The 16441-nt window shown below is 46.6% G+C and overlaps 2 protein-coding genes across 8 annotated transcripts in view; one reads left to right on the plus strand and one right to left on the minus strand.

The window, feature by feature from the left end:
• Positions 1–10024, minus strand: part of SAFB2 (scaffold attachment factor B2) — a 91268-nt gene extending 81244 nt beyond the window's left edge. For 4 of the 6 annotated variants that reach the window (XR_014262222.1, XR_014262223.1, XR_014262224.1 and 1 more), the window contains exons 1-6: positions 9736–10024; positions 8500–8587; positions 3892–3956; positions 3599–3806; positions 1605–1663; positions 708–735 (exon numbers count right to left, since the gene is read on the minus strand). Coding sequence is in view for 3 of the 6 variants with exons in the window: in XM_082456902.1 (XP_082313028.1) it covers positions 708–735; positions 1605–1663; positions 3599–3806; positions 3892–3956; positions 8500–8587; positions 9736–9921 (634 nt within the window). In the remaining 3 variants the exon portion in view is untranslated. The remainder of the gene's footprint in view (positions 1–707; positions 736–1604; positions 1664–3598; positions 3807–3891; positions 3957–8499; positions 8588–9735) is intronic. The other 2 variants (XM_082456903.1, XM_082456901.1) reach the window with 2 other exon arrangements.
• A 278-nt stretch (positions 10025–10302) lies between these two features.
• The window catches only part of SAFB (scaffold attachment factor B), a 34290-nt gene continuing 28151 nt past the window's right edge, over positions 10303–16441 (plus strand). For both annotated transcript variants that reach the window (XM_082456910.1, XM_082456911.1), the window contains exons 1-2: positions 10303–10626; positions 13733–13817. In XM_082456910.1, coding sequence (XP_082313036.1) covers positions 10438–10626; positions 13733–13817 — 274 coding nt within the window. In that variant the 5' untranslated portion in view covers positions 10303–10437. The remainder of the gene's footprint in view (positions 10627–13732; positions 13818–16441) is intronic.

A 16441-nucleotide genomic window follows, 5' to 3' on the forward strand; every position in this document is an offset into this window, starting at 1 on the left:
CTACATGGAAGAGAAAAGGCCCCACAGGTTTAAACACCTACAACCGTGTGGCTGCTTCTCGACAGTCTTCATGCTTCTGTTCAAGTCTGGGTCTTCGACTTATTTTTCCAATGTCCAAGGTGCTCAATCGAACGCAATCACCATTCAAGGACAGCTCAATTTCCAAATTTCTTTGTAATTCTTTGAACAGAACAGTCCAACAGGAAAACCAGAAACTTCCGCCGGCAGGAGATAAACGCAGTCCAGAAGGGGAACAACACGTTGGAAATTTTCATGAAGAAACGGTTTCCTCTTCTGGAATCCAGTCACTTCTCAGGCTATAAGTGCCCTGACCACCGCTTTATCCTGCCTTAACTGCATTAATCAAAATGACTGCAGCAAATATCACAAGATCTGTTTCATGTGTAGAAACACATGGAAGAATCATGGGGTTGGGGGGAATTACTTAAATGCCACTGTACGTGGTTAGAGAGATGAAAGTAATCACTGCATCTCACCAAATGTATTTGACCTCCACAAACCAGAACGGTACTTCCACAGATCTGGTGATATGAATGGGTTTCCAATCTCTGATCCTTGTACGATCTGGATTGTCCACCATTAAAATAATTTACAACACCATAAACAACTTAAAGTATACAAACAGCTTAAAAAATAACAGTGGGAAAACTTTCAAACCATAACTGTTGTGTCTCTCTTATCAGTACCTGGCTCCAATAGAGGTTCTTCAATATCCTATTGAAAAGAAGGAAAGACAAAGAAAATCCACAAAGCACTTTAAAAATTGGACAGATTCCCCTAGCAGATACAACTTTCAATCAAGTATGAATAAATGCTGGTTCCAAACAAGTTTCTCCACTCAAAACAAAGTATTCCGTTCTACAATAATTCAATGACAAGCTCACTGTGTTGGTTTCTCCCCAGCAAAAGCAGACAGGTAGCAGTAATATTAGCCCGTCCCATTCCCCCCTTGGAGTTGGGCTCTGCAGCTGGCAATGACTCCCACGGTCCAGGCAGAGGTCACACAGATGGCCGCTGCTTTACACATCACACGGGATTTTAGAAAACTGTATTTCTCCCAACACAGAACTGTTCTTTATAACTGAAATGTGTCAACGAAAGCCTTTCTCCACCCTGCTGAACACCTCTCCCTAACTCCCCCTGGACGGAAGACAAAGGCTCCTGGACTCTGGCAGTCAGGCCCACCTGTCTCTGCAGCCCCACCTCCGCCCTGCGTTCTCCATCCCTACAACGCACCACCCCCTCCTGCCCCAGAGTCTTCTTCCCCTTCACCTGGCTACCTCGACTGGCCTGTCAGACCTCAATTTGAACACAAAGGACTTCCTCTGGGAAGCCCTCTCATGGTTCTGTAACTCAATCACCCAAATGTCTACCTTCTAGTTACACTCACTGGTCATAAACACCACGCCCACTAGGCTGCAAACCCTGACACTGACAATTTGGCTCAACCTCTTATCCCCAGCACCCAGCTCAGGACCGATGCTCAATGAATTTTTCACACACCCACACCCACACTCTTTTCCACTATGGAAAATTAACCACTCATGTCAGCTTTCCAGCCACAGAACCAGGTAGTAACCTACCGGAGGCACTTTGAAGTCCAACGATGAAGCATCCAAAGTGTTCTCGAAGCCCTCCCCATCTACCTGAAAGACAAAATGCAAGACTACTTTGTGGAGACAGAATTATGAATGCCAAGGCCTACACCTCACCAGTTTCCAGGCCACCTACACGTCTATTTCCTGCACAATGCCTACCGCCATCTGCAAGCCCACTGCTGGATCACAGCGGCCCCTCTTACCCACAGGGGATATGCTCCCAAAGCCCCAATGGATGTCTAAAACTTCAGCCAGCGCCAGACCCCATATACACTGTGTTTTTTCCTATACTGGCAGGCAGGTAACGTATATAGCGTGGATAACTGGACAAAGAGATGATTCCCGTCCCGGCAGGATGGCGCAAGGTTTCATCACGCTACTCAGAACGGTATGTGATTGAAAACTTAGGAACTGTTTACTTCATTTAATATTTTTAGACCCGGTTGACTGTGGGTAACTGAAATCTCAGAAAGCAAATCCATGGGTAAAGGGGGGGACCTACAGTATTCAGTTTATCACCTGCCTCCCAGCCCCCATGCCCACTCCGGGACTAGGTGGCACCAGCATCTCTGACAGAGGCTCACAGAGGGCTGGCGCTCTGTGCACACTGGCCAAATGAATGAACGAGCAAATTCATTTCCCAGGCAGTTTCCACACACTGGTGGTCAGCATACACCACCCAGCTGCAGAAATTCCAAAGCTGAACTCAAAAGGAAAATGAACTTTGCACTCCTCTGATTTCACTTGGTAGCAATGCTTTTCAAATAACAATAGGGAATTCCCTGGCAGTCCAGTGGTTAGGACTCCACACTTTCAGTGCCAAGGGCACGGGTTTGATCCCTCGTCAGGGAACTAAGATCCCGCAAACCACGCAGCTTGGCCAAAAAAAAAAAAAAAAAAAAAAGATAAAGTAACAATAACTGGGCACTTTCTTCTAGAGTACTTTGCATAAAACAAACATTTAACTTGACTGTTCTTTTTATTATCTACTATACAAAAAAAAACTGGTATCTTAAAGGTTATTAAGTTAGCAAACCTTTTACCTTTTTAAGTGAAATATAAAAATACTCCTCCCCACATACTTTTTTCTTTTTCTAGGTTTGGATGTTTCCATTAACCAAGAAGTTAGAAGCCAAGTCCATGCTATGGAAATAATTCACACACAACAGGATCTCACTGAGAGGACAAATCAAAGTTCACTGCTAGCCTAGGCCAAGCTGTGGTGGTAACGTGAAATTTGTGACTTTTGACCTTTAAGGTTTAAAGTTCAGTCCTACAAGGGCACATTTTCTTCCAATTTAAAGCTAGAATGCCTTAAATAAAACCAAACTAAGATGGCTGGGCACGCCAAGGTGGTGAGATTAAACTGGCAATCAGTTCTAGGAGGGCTACCAGAGAGCTCTATGCCAACAGACGACAAGTGAGAAGCTGGGAAAGCGACACCGGCAACAGAATTAAAGCCCTCCCTTATACACAAGACGTTAATAGTGGATTCCTTTAATTGGAGGGGTTCTTCTGGGGGGACAAATATTTTTCTTCACTGTATTTCACATCTTTTAATATAACTGTCTAAATTTATACATGGAATATATCTTTAAAATATCAACAGGATTATCTGGATGGTGAGATTATGAACTGTTTTTTTCTTACCCTTCTATAGTTTTTTTAAACCTTTTTTCTTTTTAAGGAAAATACTTTTTATCAACAGTGTCAACCTTTCATTTTATAGCTTATGCTAAGAAAAGTGTCTCCTACCCAATTATAAAAATATCCTCCAACAATACAGAAAAGTTATCTGTTAATTAACATCTGACCTATGTGGAGTTTAAACGGATATAATTTACCCCAAGGTTTAGACACCGAATTAAGTGTTTGTTTATGGTGACTGGTGATTTAGCTGCGTGTTCTGGCTCTGACAAAGAGCACAAAAGCAGCGAGGAGCCCCAGGGCTGCAGCGCGCTGTACTGCATCTGCGTTACCTACAGAGTGTCCTGTGAACTGAGCTGGGAGCTCCCTCAGCTGCACGGCCACGTAGTCTTTGCTCTCGCATAGGGACTCGAGAATGCTGTCTGCGCCATCCTCCCCGAAGTCTGGAGCACCGCTATTCTCGACTTCGGTTTCTTCTAACACATTAACGTCCATCATGTCAATATTCTGCAGACTCTCCAAACTTGCTTCCATGTCCTCCTGTAATGAGGAACGAAAGGTGTCAGCAACCAGGTGGACCAGAATGCGGAGCTCCTGCCGCCATCTCGGCTGTGATGCCACATACCTGCCCGTCTCTGGAATCTTCTTCCAGGCCATTGTCTTCTGTGCCTTCCTCCTCCGTTTTTTGTCCTAATTACAGAATAATTGTTCAATCAGACAACATTCAGGTTCTGGCCTTATAATTAGTTTATGCAGGATGACACAGCTCAATCTTGGTGAGAACATGTTACAGGGAAGCTAAATGTGCCTGTTCTTCTATCATGTATAGTTCTGTCTCAACTGCAACATAAAAATCTAGGATTTCTGTAATATTATCAAAGTATTTTGACTTTGCACAAAATATCCAAAAGCTTCAAAAGATTTCAAAACCACTCCAAACTAAGACTAACATCCCTAAAGAAAAATGAGCAAAGGATAAACATAGGTATTTCCCAATGAGTAAATTAAAAAATGTAACGTCCATATGGCACCCAAAGAACTGCAACCTAAGAGAGCGAGCCCAATGACGGACCTGCTGGCTCCCCTTCACTCCACCCACTGTAAGCAGGCCCCCTGCCTTCTGTCTTTCTTCAGCCCAGGAACTTTTTTTTGCTCAAGGCAAAAGAGCAAAGGCTACCATAAAGTCGATTTTCACCCTGGGTTCTGTGAACGCAAAGGGACTATTGAGAGTTATGTTAGGCATTCTCAATGGGGCTGGAAGGGAAGGAGAGTGGAAACTTCTAGACTCAGAAAGGAAGTAAAATCTTTGGGCTCCCTACGTAACAACAGCCTTAAAAATGTACATACCTTTATCCTGGGATTTCCCTTAGGATGTGCACTAAAACGTCTGACAAGGAATTCAAAACAAAGGTTACTTATTCTATGGAGTGCATACAGACTGAATATCCCAAAGGGAAGCAGATTATGGCACGTTATGCTCAAACGTGGGATGCCAGTATGGGGAGTCAGGGTGGGCGTGGGCTGCAGTGCGGCGATGTTTGCAGACATTCTGGTGTTATGACTGGCAGTGCTGCTGGCATGTAGTGGCCAGTGGCCGGGGTGCTGTGCAGCACACGGTTAACGCACAGGACAGCACCCTACCCCAGAGCACTCCGTTCACATTGCCAACAGTGCCAAGTCTGCAAAGCCCTGTGGCATACCACACACTTTGCAACCTAAGAAAGAAAAAATTATGCCTTTAAAGCCTATTTAATGAAATGGAAAAATGTCCACAAAGTTACCACATACTCTTATTAAAACGCACGTCAATGTTTTATACACGCAAGTGTAAAGATGCGCTGGTAGAACATACAGATGGATATGGCTAAGGCAATCCATCAACCATGGTTAAAACACTGAGCGATAAGAGTTTTCAGTTTCACTTTTATAATTTTTTAAAAAGAGAAAATTAAACCCAAGAAACCTCAATCTTGGGGCTTCCCTGGTGGCGCAGTGGTTGAGAATCTGCCTGCCAATGCAGGGGACACGGGTTCGAGCCCTGGTCTGGGAAGATCCCACATGCCGTGGAGCAGCTGGGCCCGTGAGCCACAACTACTGAGCCTGCGCGTCTGGAGCCTGTGCTCCGCAACAAGAGAGGCCGCGATAGTGAGAGGCCCGCGCACCGCGATGAAGAGTGGACCCCGCTTGCCGCAACTAGAGAAAGCCCTCGCACAGAAACGAAGACCCAACACAGCCAAAAATAAGTAATAAATAAATAATAATAAATAAAAAATTTTTAAATTAAAAAAAAAACCTCAATCTTTACTTTATTGAAGTTTAGTTGATTTATGTGTTAATTTCTGCTGTACAGCAAAGTGATTCAGTTACACATATACCTTCTTTTTCATATTCTTTTCTGTTATGGTTTATCACAGGACACTGCATACAGTTCCCTGTGCTATACGGTAGGACCTGTTGTTGATCCATCCTGTATATAATACACTGCATCTGTTAACCCCAAACTCCCATTCCATCCCTCCCCTAACCTCCCCCCACCTCTACAACCACAAGTCTGTTCTCTCTGTCTGTGAGTCTGAAGAAACCTCAATCTTTGATTAAAGATGCCAACTGCAATGTCTACACTTAAGTATCTCGTTTGCCATTATTATCAATGATTACTCAAGAAATGTAGTTTTATTACACGTTGGGCACTGTGCTCTTCACATTATTTAATACTCCCCACAATGCTAGCAGGTTTATTATCTGCATTTGATGCAAGAATTTCGTTCTGCTCCAAAGCTGCGACTCAAAAACTCAGCTGTACCACCTCCCATTATATCTAAACCCTGAATATCCTTTTGAAATACGCTGTTTAAAAATGTTTGATAATTGCACCCAATTTCTAGGCCTCAAATAGTAGCCTGCAGTACCCACAAAAAATGTAAATAGGAGAGAGGCAGCCCAAAAAGCCTCACCAAAAAGCACCCTAAGTGGGAGTGACAATGAGACAAATGCTGGGCAGACAGGCTACACCCAAATCCCAAGGGCCTGGTCTTGGCTGACTAAAACCTGAAGGGTGGAGGGGAACGGGACAGGAGACAGGCACAGACACCAGAAAATCAAATTTTAACCCCAAACGTAACCTAATTCAAAATTTTAATCTTTCAAAACGCACCCCCAGTTTTCAGCAATTTTGCGCATTTAGATGAGCTGGGGAAAGGACCCTTGTTCCTACTTACAATGAAACTTACAAAGTTCAGCTACTTTTCACTTTTGAAAGGCAGTGGTTACTCATGAATTCCCAGATTTAGTCCAACTTTGTGGCAGACTCTGGAAACCAACTGGTTGATTCCTATTAATCTGGAGGACCTAATTTCAACCGGGCCACCATGAGGACCTAGCACTTCATATAACTAACCATGTGCCCACACGCCTCCAAAGGACACACCAGCTCTACAATTTGCAGGAGCTATCCTCTGCCCCAGGACCTCACCCACTTGTTTCTTCCTTGAAGGGGAAGGGACCAGTGCCTTTTAAATCCCAAATCCCAGCAACAGCTACCTGTACTGGTACAAACACTCTCTTTACACCAATGGAAGTAACTATTATCCAGGTTTTTCTGACAAAATGCTGACTCCAAGTAGCTTTGATTTGACTTATGCTTTAACCCAGACATTCAGACGTATATTTGAAGCACTCAGCTAAGGTTTAGTTTTTCTAATGATTCAAAGATCCCCGTTAGAGGCCAAGAACGTTTTGATTAGTAGGGCTTGAACCTCACGGTTTTAAATGAGCATCTACACAAAAAAAGCTCTAAACGATTATTAATTTGTGTCAACTATTCAAAACCAAACTTTCAGACCACTGGTAACTTGACAGCAAAGTACAAAGAGGTATTTGTATGTTCCCTGCTACAGACCCATCCCTCACGATCTGTATTTGTTTGGGCGGTCAGTGTTTATAGCTGAAATATGGACAGTTTCACAAGCAGTAAACACACACCAATGTTTTAGACTTCAATTCCTTATGTAACCTAACTCAAAAATTTAACCTTTCAAAACACGTGCACAAGATTTAAACAGTTAGATGAGTTCTGGAAAAGTTGTTCTGCTAGAAAAAGCTCTTAAAAACACAAACTGAAGTTGCTGAAAATACTACAAGGTCATTTCTTTTTACTTTCTAAGCAGTTGTCTCCCATTGCCTGAATTGAGCACTTCTTTAGATGAATGGGACACATACAGCTGTGAGAATTTTTGTGCAGCACCCTTCAAGAAAATAAGCCTGTCATGTGGGAGTTTCAAATTATACTGTCCTTATCACAGTAAAATCTGATAATGAGAGCGACAGCTAATGAGGTTCCGAAGTTTTATGGAAGTAAATCCTCCCCAAAATAAGTGCTATCAGCCATAAAAAATGGAGCACTGATGTATGTTACACCACGGATAAACCTTAAAAACATTATGCTCAGTGAAAGATGCCAGACACAAAAAGCCACATGTTATTTGATTCTATTTTTGTGAAATGTCCAGAATAGGCAAATCCTTAGAGACAGGACCTCAATTAGATATTGCCAGGGGGAGTGGGGTGGGGGGGGTGGGGGGGGGACGGACATGGGCACTGACTGCTAATGGGCATGGGCGATTCCTCTTGGGGTGATGAAAATATTCTAGAATTAGAGAGTGGTGATGGTTGCAAAGCCTTGCAAATATACTAAAAAGCACAGCATTATACACTTTAAATAATATGTGAATTTTACAATATATAAATTATATCTTAATTAAAAAAAAAATCAGTGTTAAAATGGGCTGGGTGCAAATACTCCGACAATCTACTCTGGACCCCAGAGAAGTTGGGTTCCGTTGGATCTCTGGTTGGTGTCATTTTCCTTGGTTTAAGGCGTAGTTTTTTGAACTAGGAAGGAAGCCAAGCAGGTGCGTTTGGTTGCTCAGACCAGTTGGGGCAGCTTCCAGAGAGTGCCTTACTCTAGTTCTTTTTTAATCCCAAAGACAAGAGCTGCGAGGTTTTCAGTATGTACTTTAATTTTACCTGGCACCTACAAATCTCTTTACTCCTCCCCAGCACCCTGACATCGTTACACGTTAGGTGGTGGAAAAGCAAGCCTAACTGTTAGATGGAGGACAATGAGGGCCGCTCTCCCGACCTGGAGGGCAGGAAGAATGCCAAACAACCAGTTCTCTACAGAAGCCCTCTCAAGGCAGAGAGGCCTCAAGCAGCAACAAGTTCAAGTGGATACCTTTAACGCATTTCTTTGTCGTCCTCTTGCTTGTGGCTTCCAACGCGATGCCAATTTCATCAGGATCTTGCCCTTCTTCCTTAACCGCCTATTAGGAAGAGACAAGTTTTACAACGTGGCTAAGAGCTGCAGGACAGACACTGTTCTTCCCAGGTAACAACTTCTCAGCGAACAAGCGCAAACCCTTCCTTGCAAAGAGCGACTCTGGTTCTGGTATCTGGGCTGCCAGCCCCAAAGACACAGGAAGAACCCAGCGTCACTTGGTTCTCTCTGCAGAGGCCCCCCCCACCCCAAAAGACAAAGAGATGTGTGAGCTGGGGCTCCACAGAGTCTGTGACGAGTCCCGAAATGGTCCCTAACCTCCAAACTACCTCTACTTTAAGTCAACGAGGTAACAAACACGAGAGGCTGCTCTTGGTCTGGCATGGGCAGAGACAGCTGCGTGCTGTTCGACAGGCCACCTTTGACCTCGGGGGAGGAAGAACACTGAACATCCTGGGTAGAGGGCAGGTTGGTGGTTCCAGGCGACAGTGCCTTTCGCGTGCTTGGGGACTCCGCGCTCAAGTCACAAGGGCCCTACCCTCAAGAGCCTGTTCCCATCAGGGCCGTGACACCTCCCCCCTACTCCCGGTACCCAACTCTGTGTTAAGTGCTGCGAGGTGGGGCAAGAAACAGGGAACGGTGCGACACAAGGAGTCAGGGAGGTGGAACAACACTTAGGAAGGGTGGGCAGGGAGGCGACATCTCAGACAGACCCAAAATGACAACAAAGCGCCAGCCAGATGGAGACCTGGGAGACGAGCAGCCAGGTGGAAGGCACGGTGAGCGCAAAGGTCCTGGGGCAAGAACAAGCACAGCCATCCCCTTCCTGGAAAACCTCAAAGGCTCTTCAATCATCCGCTCCGCAGGGGACGAAACTGAGGCGCGGGGAGGGGACGGCACTTGTCCAAGGTCACCCAGCCCCGGGAAGAGTCCAGGGGCCACCCTGCGGCTAAAACGGGCTTTCAGCGCACCGGAGGCGACCGACGGGAAGGAAAGGAGGAGGCAAAGCACAGCTCGGGGCGGTGACGGGCCAAGGTCACACAGCCGGGGCCCCCGGGGCCTGACAGCTCGGGCCGGGGTCGGCCACGAGACAAGCGGGCCGGGGGCGCCCCGTCCCGGGGAGTCGCGGTGACAGGCCCGCGCGGGGGCATGCCTCGGCCTCAGGCGCCACCCCGGGGCCCCGGGACGCCTCACCTTCTTGAGCCGCTCCATCAGGACGCTCTTGTTGCCGCCCGTGTCCAGGTTCCGCTTCTTCAGCTCCGCCCGCAAATCGATTACCCGCAAGTCGCTGAGCCGCCGCGTCCCGACCTCTGAGGCGCCCGAGACGACAGCGGCTGTGCCAGAACCCGAGTCGCCGGACCCTGCCAGAGTCTCCGCCATCCCGGGTTTCCCGTCTTCGCCACTTATTCCACACACCGCCGGCGGCTGTAGCTGCTCTGAGCACAAAATGGCGCCGCCTGAGAGGAAAACGCACTCCCTTCCTCCCGCCCCGTTTTCCGGCCGCGCATGCGCGCAACCCGGATCAGGGCTCTTAGCAGCAAGCGAGCTCGCGCGCCAACCAACCGCACGTGTCCGGCCACAACGCGCAGGCGCCGTAACCGCAGTACGCATGTGTCCCGGCAGTTCGCGGCGGGAGGCCGGCGAGACAACACGCGCCTGCGCGTATCGTCCTCTCCCCACACAAACCGCCCCCCCACCTCCCGCCCAAGGCTTTCACCACGCATGGGCAGACGCGACCGGGAGCGTCGAACCCACGCCGGGTACGCCTGCGCAGAAGCGAGGCGCGCCGGGGCGGCTGGAGCGGGTTCTTCGCAAGCGGCGCCATTTTGTGCTGGGAGCCGAGATAAATCCGGCCCGGTTTTCTGTGAAGTGGGCGGCGGAGCCAGGGTCCCTGGAATGGCGGAGACTCTGTCAGGCCTAGGCGATTCGGGTGCGGCGGGCGCAGCGGCTCTGAGCTCCGCCTCGTCGGAGACCGGGACGCGGCGCCTCAGCGACTTGCGGGTGATCGATCTGCGGGCGGAGCTGAGGAAACGGAACCTGGACTCGAGCGGCAACAAGAGCGTTTTGATGGAGCGGCTTAAAAAGGTAGAGCCGGGGCTGTGGGGGTGGGCAGGAGGTGGGTCGGGGGGCCCTCGCGGCCGCGACGGGGGCCTTCTGGCCTCGGGGTCCGCCCCCGGCCCCGTTTGCGGCCTGCGCCGGGCCTGGTGCTCCGGGCTTCTCCCGGCTCCTCCCAGGCCCCGGCGGGAGCTTTGAGCCCCGCCGGGCCCAGGTTCAAAGCCCAGCGCCGCATCGGGGCGGGAACAAGAAAAAGAAAATCTCGACGCGAACGGGGGAGCCTGGGGGTGACGGGTGACATCGGCCGAGCGTTTGCGTTATCCGCATCAGCTCCTGCTTTTCAGGGGTTTTTTTCGGCTGGTTGCATCCCGGCCTCTGAAAGGGGACGCGGAACCCTGAAATCCTCGCTTCCTCCGCGGCGTTAGGGGACTCGGCCAAGGTCACTCGGCCGGGGTGAGGAGGTCGGGATTTGAACCGAGGCCGGCCGATTTTCTGAGCCCGTGTCGGCCGCGGGGGCGTCCTCTGGGAAGAGAGATGCTTCTTGATCCGTTAAGGCCCAGAAGCCTTGAATAGGGGGTTAATTTTTAAAGTAACCTTATCGAGGGAATACTCAAAGGGGGGGGATGGGGAAACGGCTTAGGGATTTGCCAGTACGGGCTTGGGGATTTAGCCTGGAGGGAAAAGTGCTATTTGTAATAACCACCAGAGATGAAACAAACAGACTTGGGGAGGATCTAAAGGCTCCGTCAGATCTGCGTGATCTTGAGCGTGGAAGACATTTAATCCCTTCTGGGCCTGTTTCTTCTTGTGTCCACTAGAAGAAAAAAATAGTGTTTTCGCGTTAAGATTAAGTAAAATGGCATGAAAGGGGCTTGGCGTGTTGCCCAGCGCATGTAAACACTCGAGGTGCGACCGCTGTCACGTTTCACTTTTTTCTCTGTGCCACTGTTTGGTATTTGCAAACAGGGGGTTTTAACCCCCTGCCTCGAGGGTTCTGAGGGATGCGTGCGAAAAGCAGGGAGTTAAGTAAGTGTTTGTGCCCTTCTGCTTCCCCTGTGCTTGCCTTGTTCCGGTGGCTTCTTTCTTTTTGCCACCTAGCGACTCTTGCCTGGGGACTTCTCCTGTGTAATCGCTAAGCCTTGTTACCTATCCCCCACCCCCCAAGACAGTGCGGTTTGTCACTCACTCCACCCTCCGGCCTCCCAAACAACAGAGGATCAGAGTTTTATTTATTAATTGCTGTTTAGAGGAAGTAAGGATTATTTCCTATTATCTGGATGAGGAAGCTCAGGCTTGAGAGTAGTGAGTTATTTGCTCTGAGTCAGTTGGGCCTTTCTAACTTGAGTCTGTTTTCTTTCACTATGGTTACTAACTTCCTTTACCCAGATGGGGCAGGCGGTTCATCCACCGAGATGTTTACCTGGAGAAGATGCAAGGAGGGTGAGGGTTGGCACCCGGGGACATGTGATCCATGTTGTTAGTAGCCACAAGGCCTCCTATCAACAAAGTCAAATTGGGGGGCTTTAGCCTTTATTCCCCCGGGTGGTCCACAAGCCTGCAGTGCTGATAGGATGGCACTGAACATTCCTGTCAGGCGGAGGTTGAGACTGGTGTGATCTTCCATCACTAACGTCTCTGAGGGGACAAACCCATCCCTTTTTCCTTCTTTTCAGTTTCTTAGCGATGTGCTCAAAATACATAAATACCATTAGCATATATACCCATCTGCTACCCTGCCCAAGCAAGTCTGGAAGTACTGATGTTCTTCTCTTATACTTCCGTTATCTAGTTGTTGTTTTTTTAAGAAGGGCAAAGGAGGGAAAGGTGGAGGCAAAACACAAAGTGTAATTTGGCACGGCCTGTAAGGATGACTCGTAGCCTGCAGTCCCCCTAGGGATGACCCTGTGAACACTACACCTAGAGGAGACACACTGAGGGGCAAACTGGTACACCTTCTGTCTGGGGTAGTTTTTGTATTCTCCTGATGGTGTTCCAGAATCTTCTGTCTCCAGGAAGAGAGTGAAAGACTTTATGTTTGTGCTTTCCTTGATGCCAGGGCATAACTCCAATTCTTCCTTCTGGTTCTGGCTTCAGAGAGAAGGGAGAGGTTTCTTTGTTCCTGGTACAGGTTAGGTGTGGAGCCTCCACGCTGCTTTCTGAATTTAGACTTTTCCAAGCTAGGAAACTCCTCAGAATCTTTGAGACTTCTGAAACTGTTTACAAATAAAACAGCATTTGAAATGGGTTTAAACAGAGTTTGAGAGTCCGGTAAAGACAGGGTTTTCAGTAAAACCTAAACGTGAAGCCTAGTGTCTATGGATATCAGCATTGACACGCTCAGTCCTGTTTGTTTTGTTGTTGTTGTTTCTGTTGTTGTTGTTTTTTCTCCTGAGTGCCTCTTTGGTGCCTGGCACAGTGCAGAGCATAAGTGGGGGCTGCTCAAGTGAAGGACAGGCTCTTGGGACGGGGAGGCGGGACTTGCCAAGAGATCCTTATAATTCTGTATCCGATGAAGCAGGCCCCCTAGTGGTTGAAGGCAAGACCTCTGGAGTCAGAGATGATTGTGAAGGGATGAGGTAGTACGTGTCACATCCCCTACCGTGCCACACACAGCAGGAACTCAGGCAGTGAGTGTTAGTATTGTGTACAGACGGTGCCTAGTACAGGCGTGGCGTGGAGAGGGGATCAGGGAGGGTCGAACAGCCCATTGTTGAGTGAAGTCATAGGTAACTGGAGAGTGTGCCTTTCCCTTTTTTGAGTTCTTTTGGGCCCAGGAATAGGATCAGCCAGATTGTGGTGATAATGTTAAAAATAACCCTAATGTTTGGTGAGTGCTTGCTTTACATGGATAATAAGAATTCTCATGACAGCTTTCCAGGGTAAGAACTTTTATTAGCCCCTTGTTCCAGAGTGAAAAACAAACTCACAGGGATTAAGTAAGCCTGCCTGAGACCACACAGCTAAGATCTGGTAGAATCAGTCTAAATCCAGAGCCCTTGCTTGCTCCAACGTAGAAAGAGAAAGAACGAATGAACAGGTGGGGAGAGGCCCTTTCCAGATCAGCACCCTGAAGCTTCTGTGAAAGTCAAATCTGTGTGCTGCCTTTTTGGGTGAACTTTTTTTACCTTCTCTCTAGGCAATTGAAGATGAGGGGGGTAATCCTGATGAAATTGAAATTACCTCTGAAGGAAATAAGAAGACATCAAAGAGATGCAGCAAAGGTATGGAGGATTTTATAAGCATTGCTAATGTTAGGAACTTTTTTCAGAACTGACTTCCTTTGCTAATGTGCTTGTGGACTGCCCTGTGAATCAGAAGGACCTTGAATGAAGGTTTGCATTTTCTTTCAAGATCCCTCCACTGTATTTTTGTTTCCATGGTTCTTGGGAATTCAGAGGATGGAAGAGGTACTTACACCTCTACTTATTTTCCTCTGTAGGTTTCTCAGCAGCCGTTGCTTATCCAGACTCTTAACCTTCTTTAAGTAGAGAGTGTTTAGAATTACTTGAGTCTCCTATTGACCTGACTTGTGGAAAATAACTTTCCTTTTAAATACTGTCTGGCCAAAACAGAGTTGTCACTTTTACAGACATTGCTTTCAAAAACTGCATACTGCATAAAAGCCAGATTCCATTAATTCCATTAATGACCCTAACTGTCTGCCCCAAATCTTCCCTTCCCCGCTTCCTCCCCCACCACCTTCCTCTGTTACATATACCTTCAATCAGGTCCCAAACATGTGGTTTACTTTCTTGGCTCTCTGGGCCTTAGCTTATATGTTCCGCCCACTCCTCTTCCCCATTTGTCTGCATTCAAGTCCTAGTTCATCAAGAGACAACTTCTGATCCCACCAACAGCAGGTCTTCTCGCCTTAGGTCCTCTGTGCTGCCATGACCTGAGTTTTAATGCTTACGTCTCATTCTGCCTTGTGTCACAATCAGATTGTTGAGGACAGAGGCTGCGTCTTCCTTATCTTTCTTCTTGCTTAGTATTTATTCATTGAGTTACTAATGGAATTCAGTGACATTCAACTGCTGTTTTAAGAAAGAATTAGCTAAAACTGGGCATTTGGGCTGTCCTGAAAGTTCTATTGGTAATTGGAGGTTTTATTGCTCAGGCCCCAAAACAAAACGAAATATTTTTACCTGGTCAGTGGTGAAGAATTGGTTGTGAAATGTGTAAGAGGCAGGCACCAATATCAACCATGCTCTGTGGTATATAGGCTCTGGGAGAAGAGCAGTCAGTGACCTCACTTTGGAATGAAGTCACCTCTGCGGTCCACAGTTCATCGAGCATTTTTGGTTTTGCCCAAGTCAGTGTTTTTGCCAAGGCAAAGAGTGCTGAAAAATCAACAGAGAAAGACAATTATAGACTGGGAAAAAGTAGAGCCTGTGGATATCCTTTTTTGCTTTTTCTTTTTAACAGAAAAAGAAATGCCTGTGTTAAGGTCTTTGGAAATACAAATGTGCATTAAGTAAAGTGTTGAAATTCCTTTCCATTCAGGAGGCAACCCGTTATTAAAAGTGTGGGCATATTTTCCCAGACTTATCTATGTGTCTGCAGTCATCTAAAAATACAGAAAGATGTGCACACACCTGTGTGCCTTTGTCTTTCCTTTAAAAAAATTGGTTCTACTACACACCATATTCTCTAATTTGTTTTTTTCACTTAGCATGTTGAGGACATTTTTCGATAGTGCTGAAAATAAAAAACTCATTCTTTTAACAGCTGAGTAGTCATCCTTCATATGATTGTACCACAGTTGAGCACGTCAGTCTTATTACTAGACGGTTGGGGTTTGTTCCAGTTTTCAGCACAGACGTGAACCAGAGCTATCTCTGCTGAAGGAATATGTTTTTGTTAACTTATTGAAAGTAGAATTCCGGGGTCAAAAGACGTGCATTTTATTTTAAAAATAGCTACTAACAGATAGCTCTCCAACAGGCTGTACTGGTTAGTATCTGGCAACATAGGGGGTGGGAGAGGGTGCCAGTTTCTTTAAATTCTCACTTAATGCTGAATATTATCTTTTTTTAATGTTGTTTTATATATAGAAGAAAAGTATTTCATTGTATTTATCTGAATTTCTCCACAGGTAAAGTTTCCATTTACATTTCTTCACAGATTAGACAGTTTCTGATAATTGGCCATCTGTATTTTCTGAATTACCTTTTCATGCCCTTTGCCCACTTTTCTGCTGGGTTGCTGGTCTTATTGACTCTTGAGGGCTCTCTCTATAAAATGTCACGATTGTTTTTTCCCTGCCTCTCATTTGACTTAACTAGTTTGTGGTGTTTTGGTCTTTAAAGTTTCCATCTTTAACACAGGCAATGCAGTCAACTTATTCTGTACGGTTTCTAGATTTTATGTTGTATTTTAAAAGGCAGTCCTTTGCTTTAAAATTATTATTTTTTAAATCATTCCGCATTTTGGAGTGGTATTTATGGTTTTATTTTGAGTTCCTTTGGAGTTTATTTTTGCATATGATGTGAGATAAGTAGGGATCGAAATATGGAACATTCCTATCAGACTCCTCGTGCCCTTGCCCAGTCATCGTCCCTGCCTGTCCCTCGAAGGGGGGGAAATACGTGACTACTTTGACCATAGATTAGTTTTGCCTGTTCTAGAGCTTCAAGTGAAATAGACCCATTTAATACAAATTTTTTTATTTTGTTGGCAGCACCGCACGGCTTGTGGGATCTTAGTTCCCTGACCAGGGATTGAACCCAGGCCCTCAGCAGTGAGACTATGGAGTCCTAACCACTGGACTGCCAGGGAATTCCCAATACAAACTCTTTTGTGTCTGGTTTCTTATGCTTGGTGTGATTCTATTCTGGAGTTTTAC

Source organism: Balaenoptera physalus (genome assembly GCF_965194825.1).
Source record: "Balaenoptera physalus genome assembly, chromosome: 3".
Classification (NCBI taxonomy): Eukaryota; Metazoa; Chordata; class Mammalia; order Artiodactyla; family Balaenopteridae; genus Balaenoptera; species Balaenoptera physalus.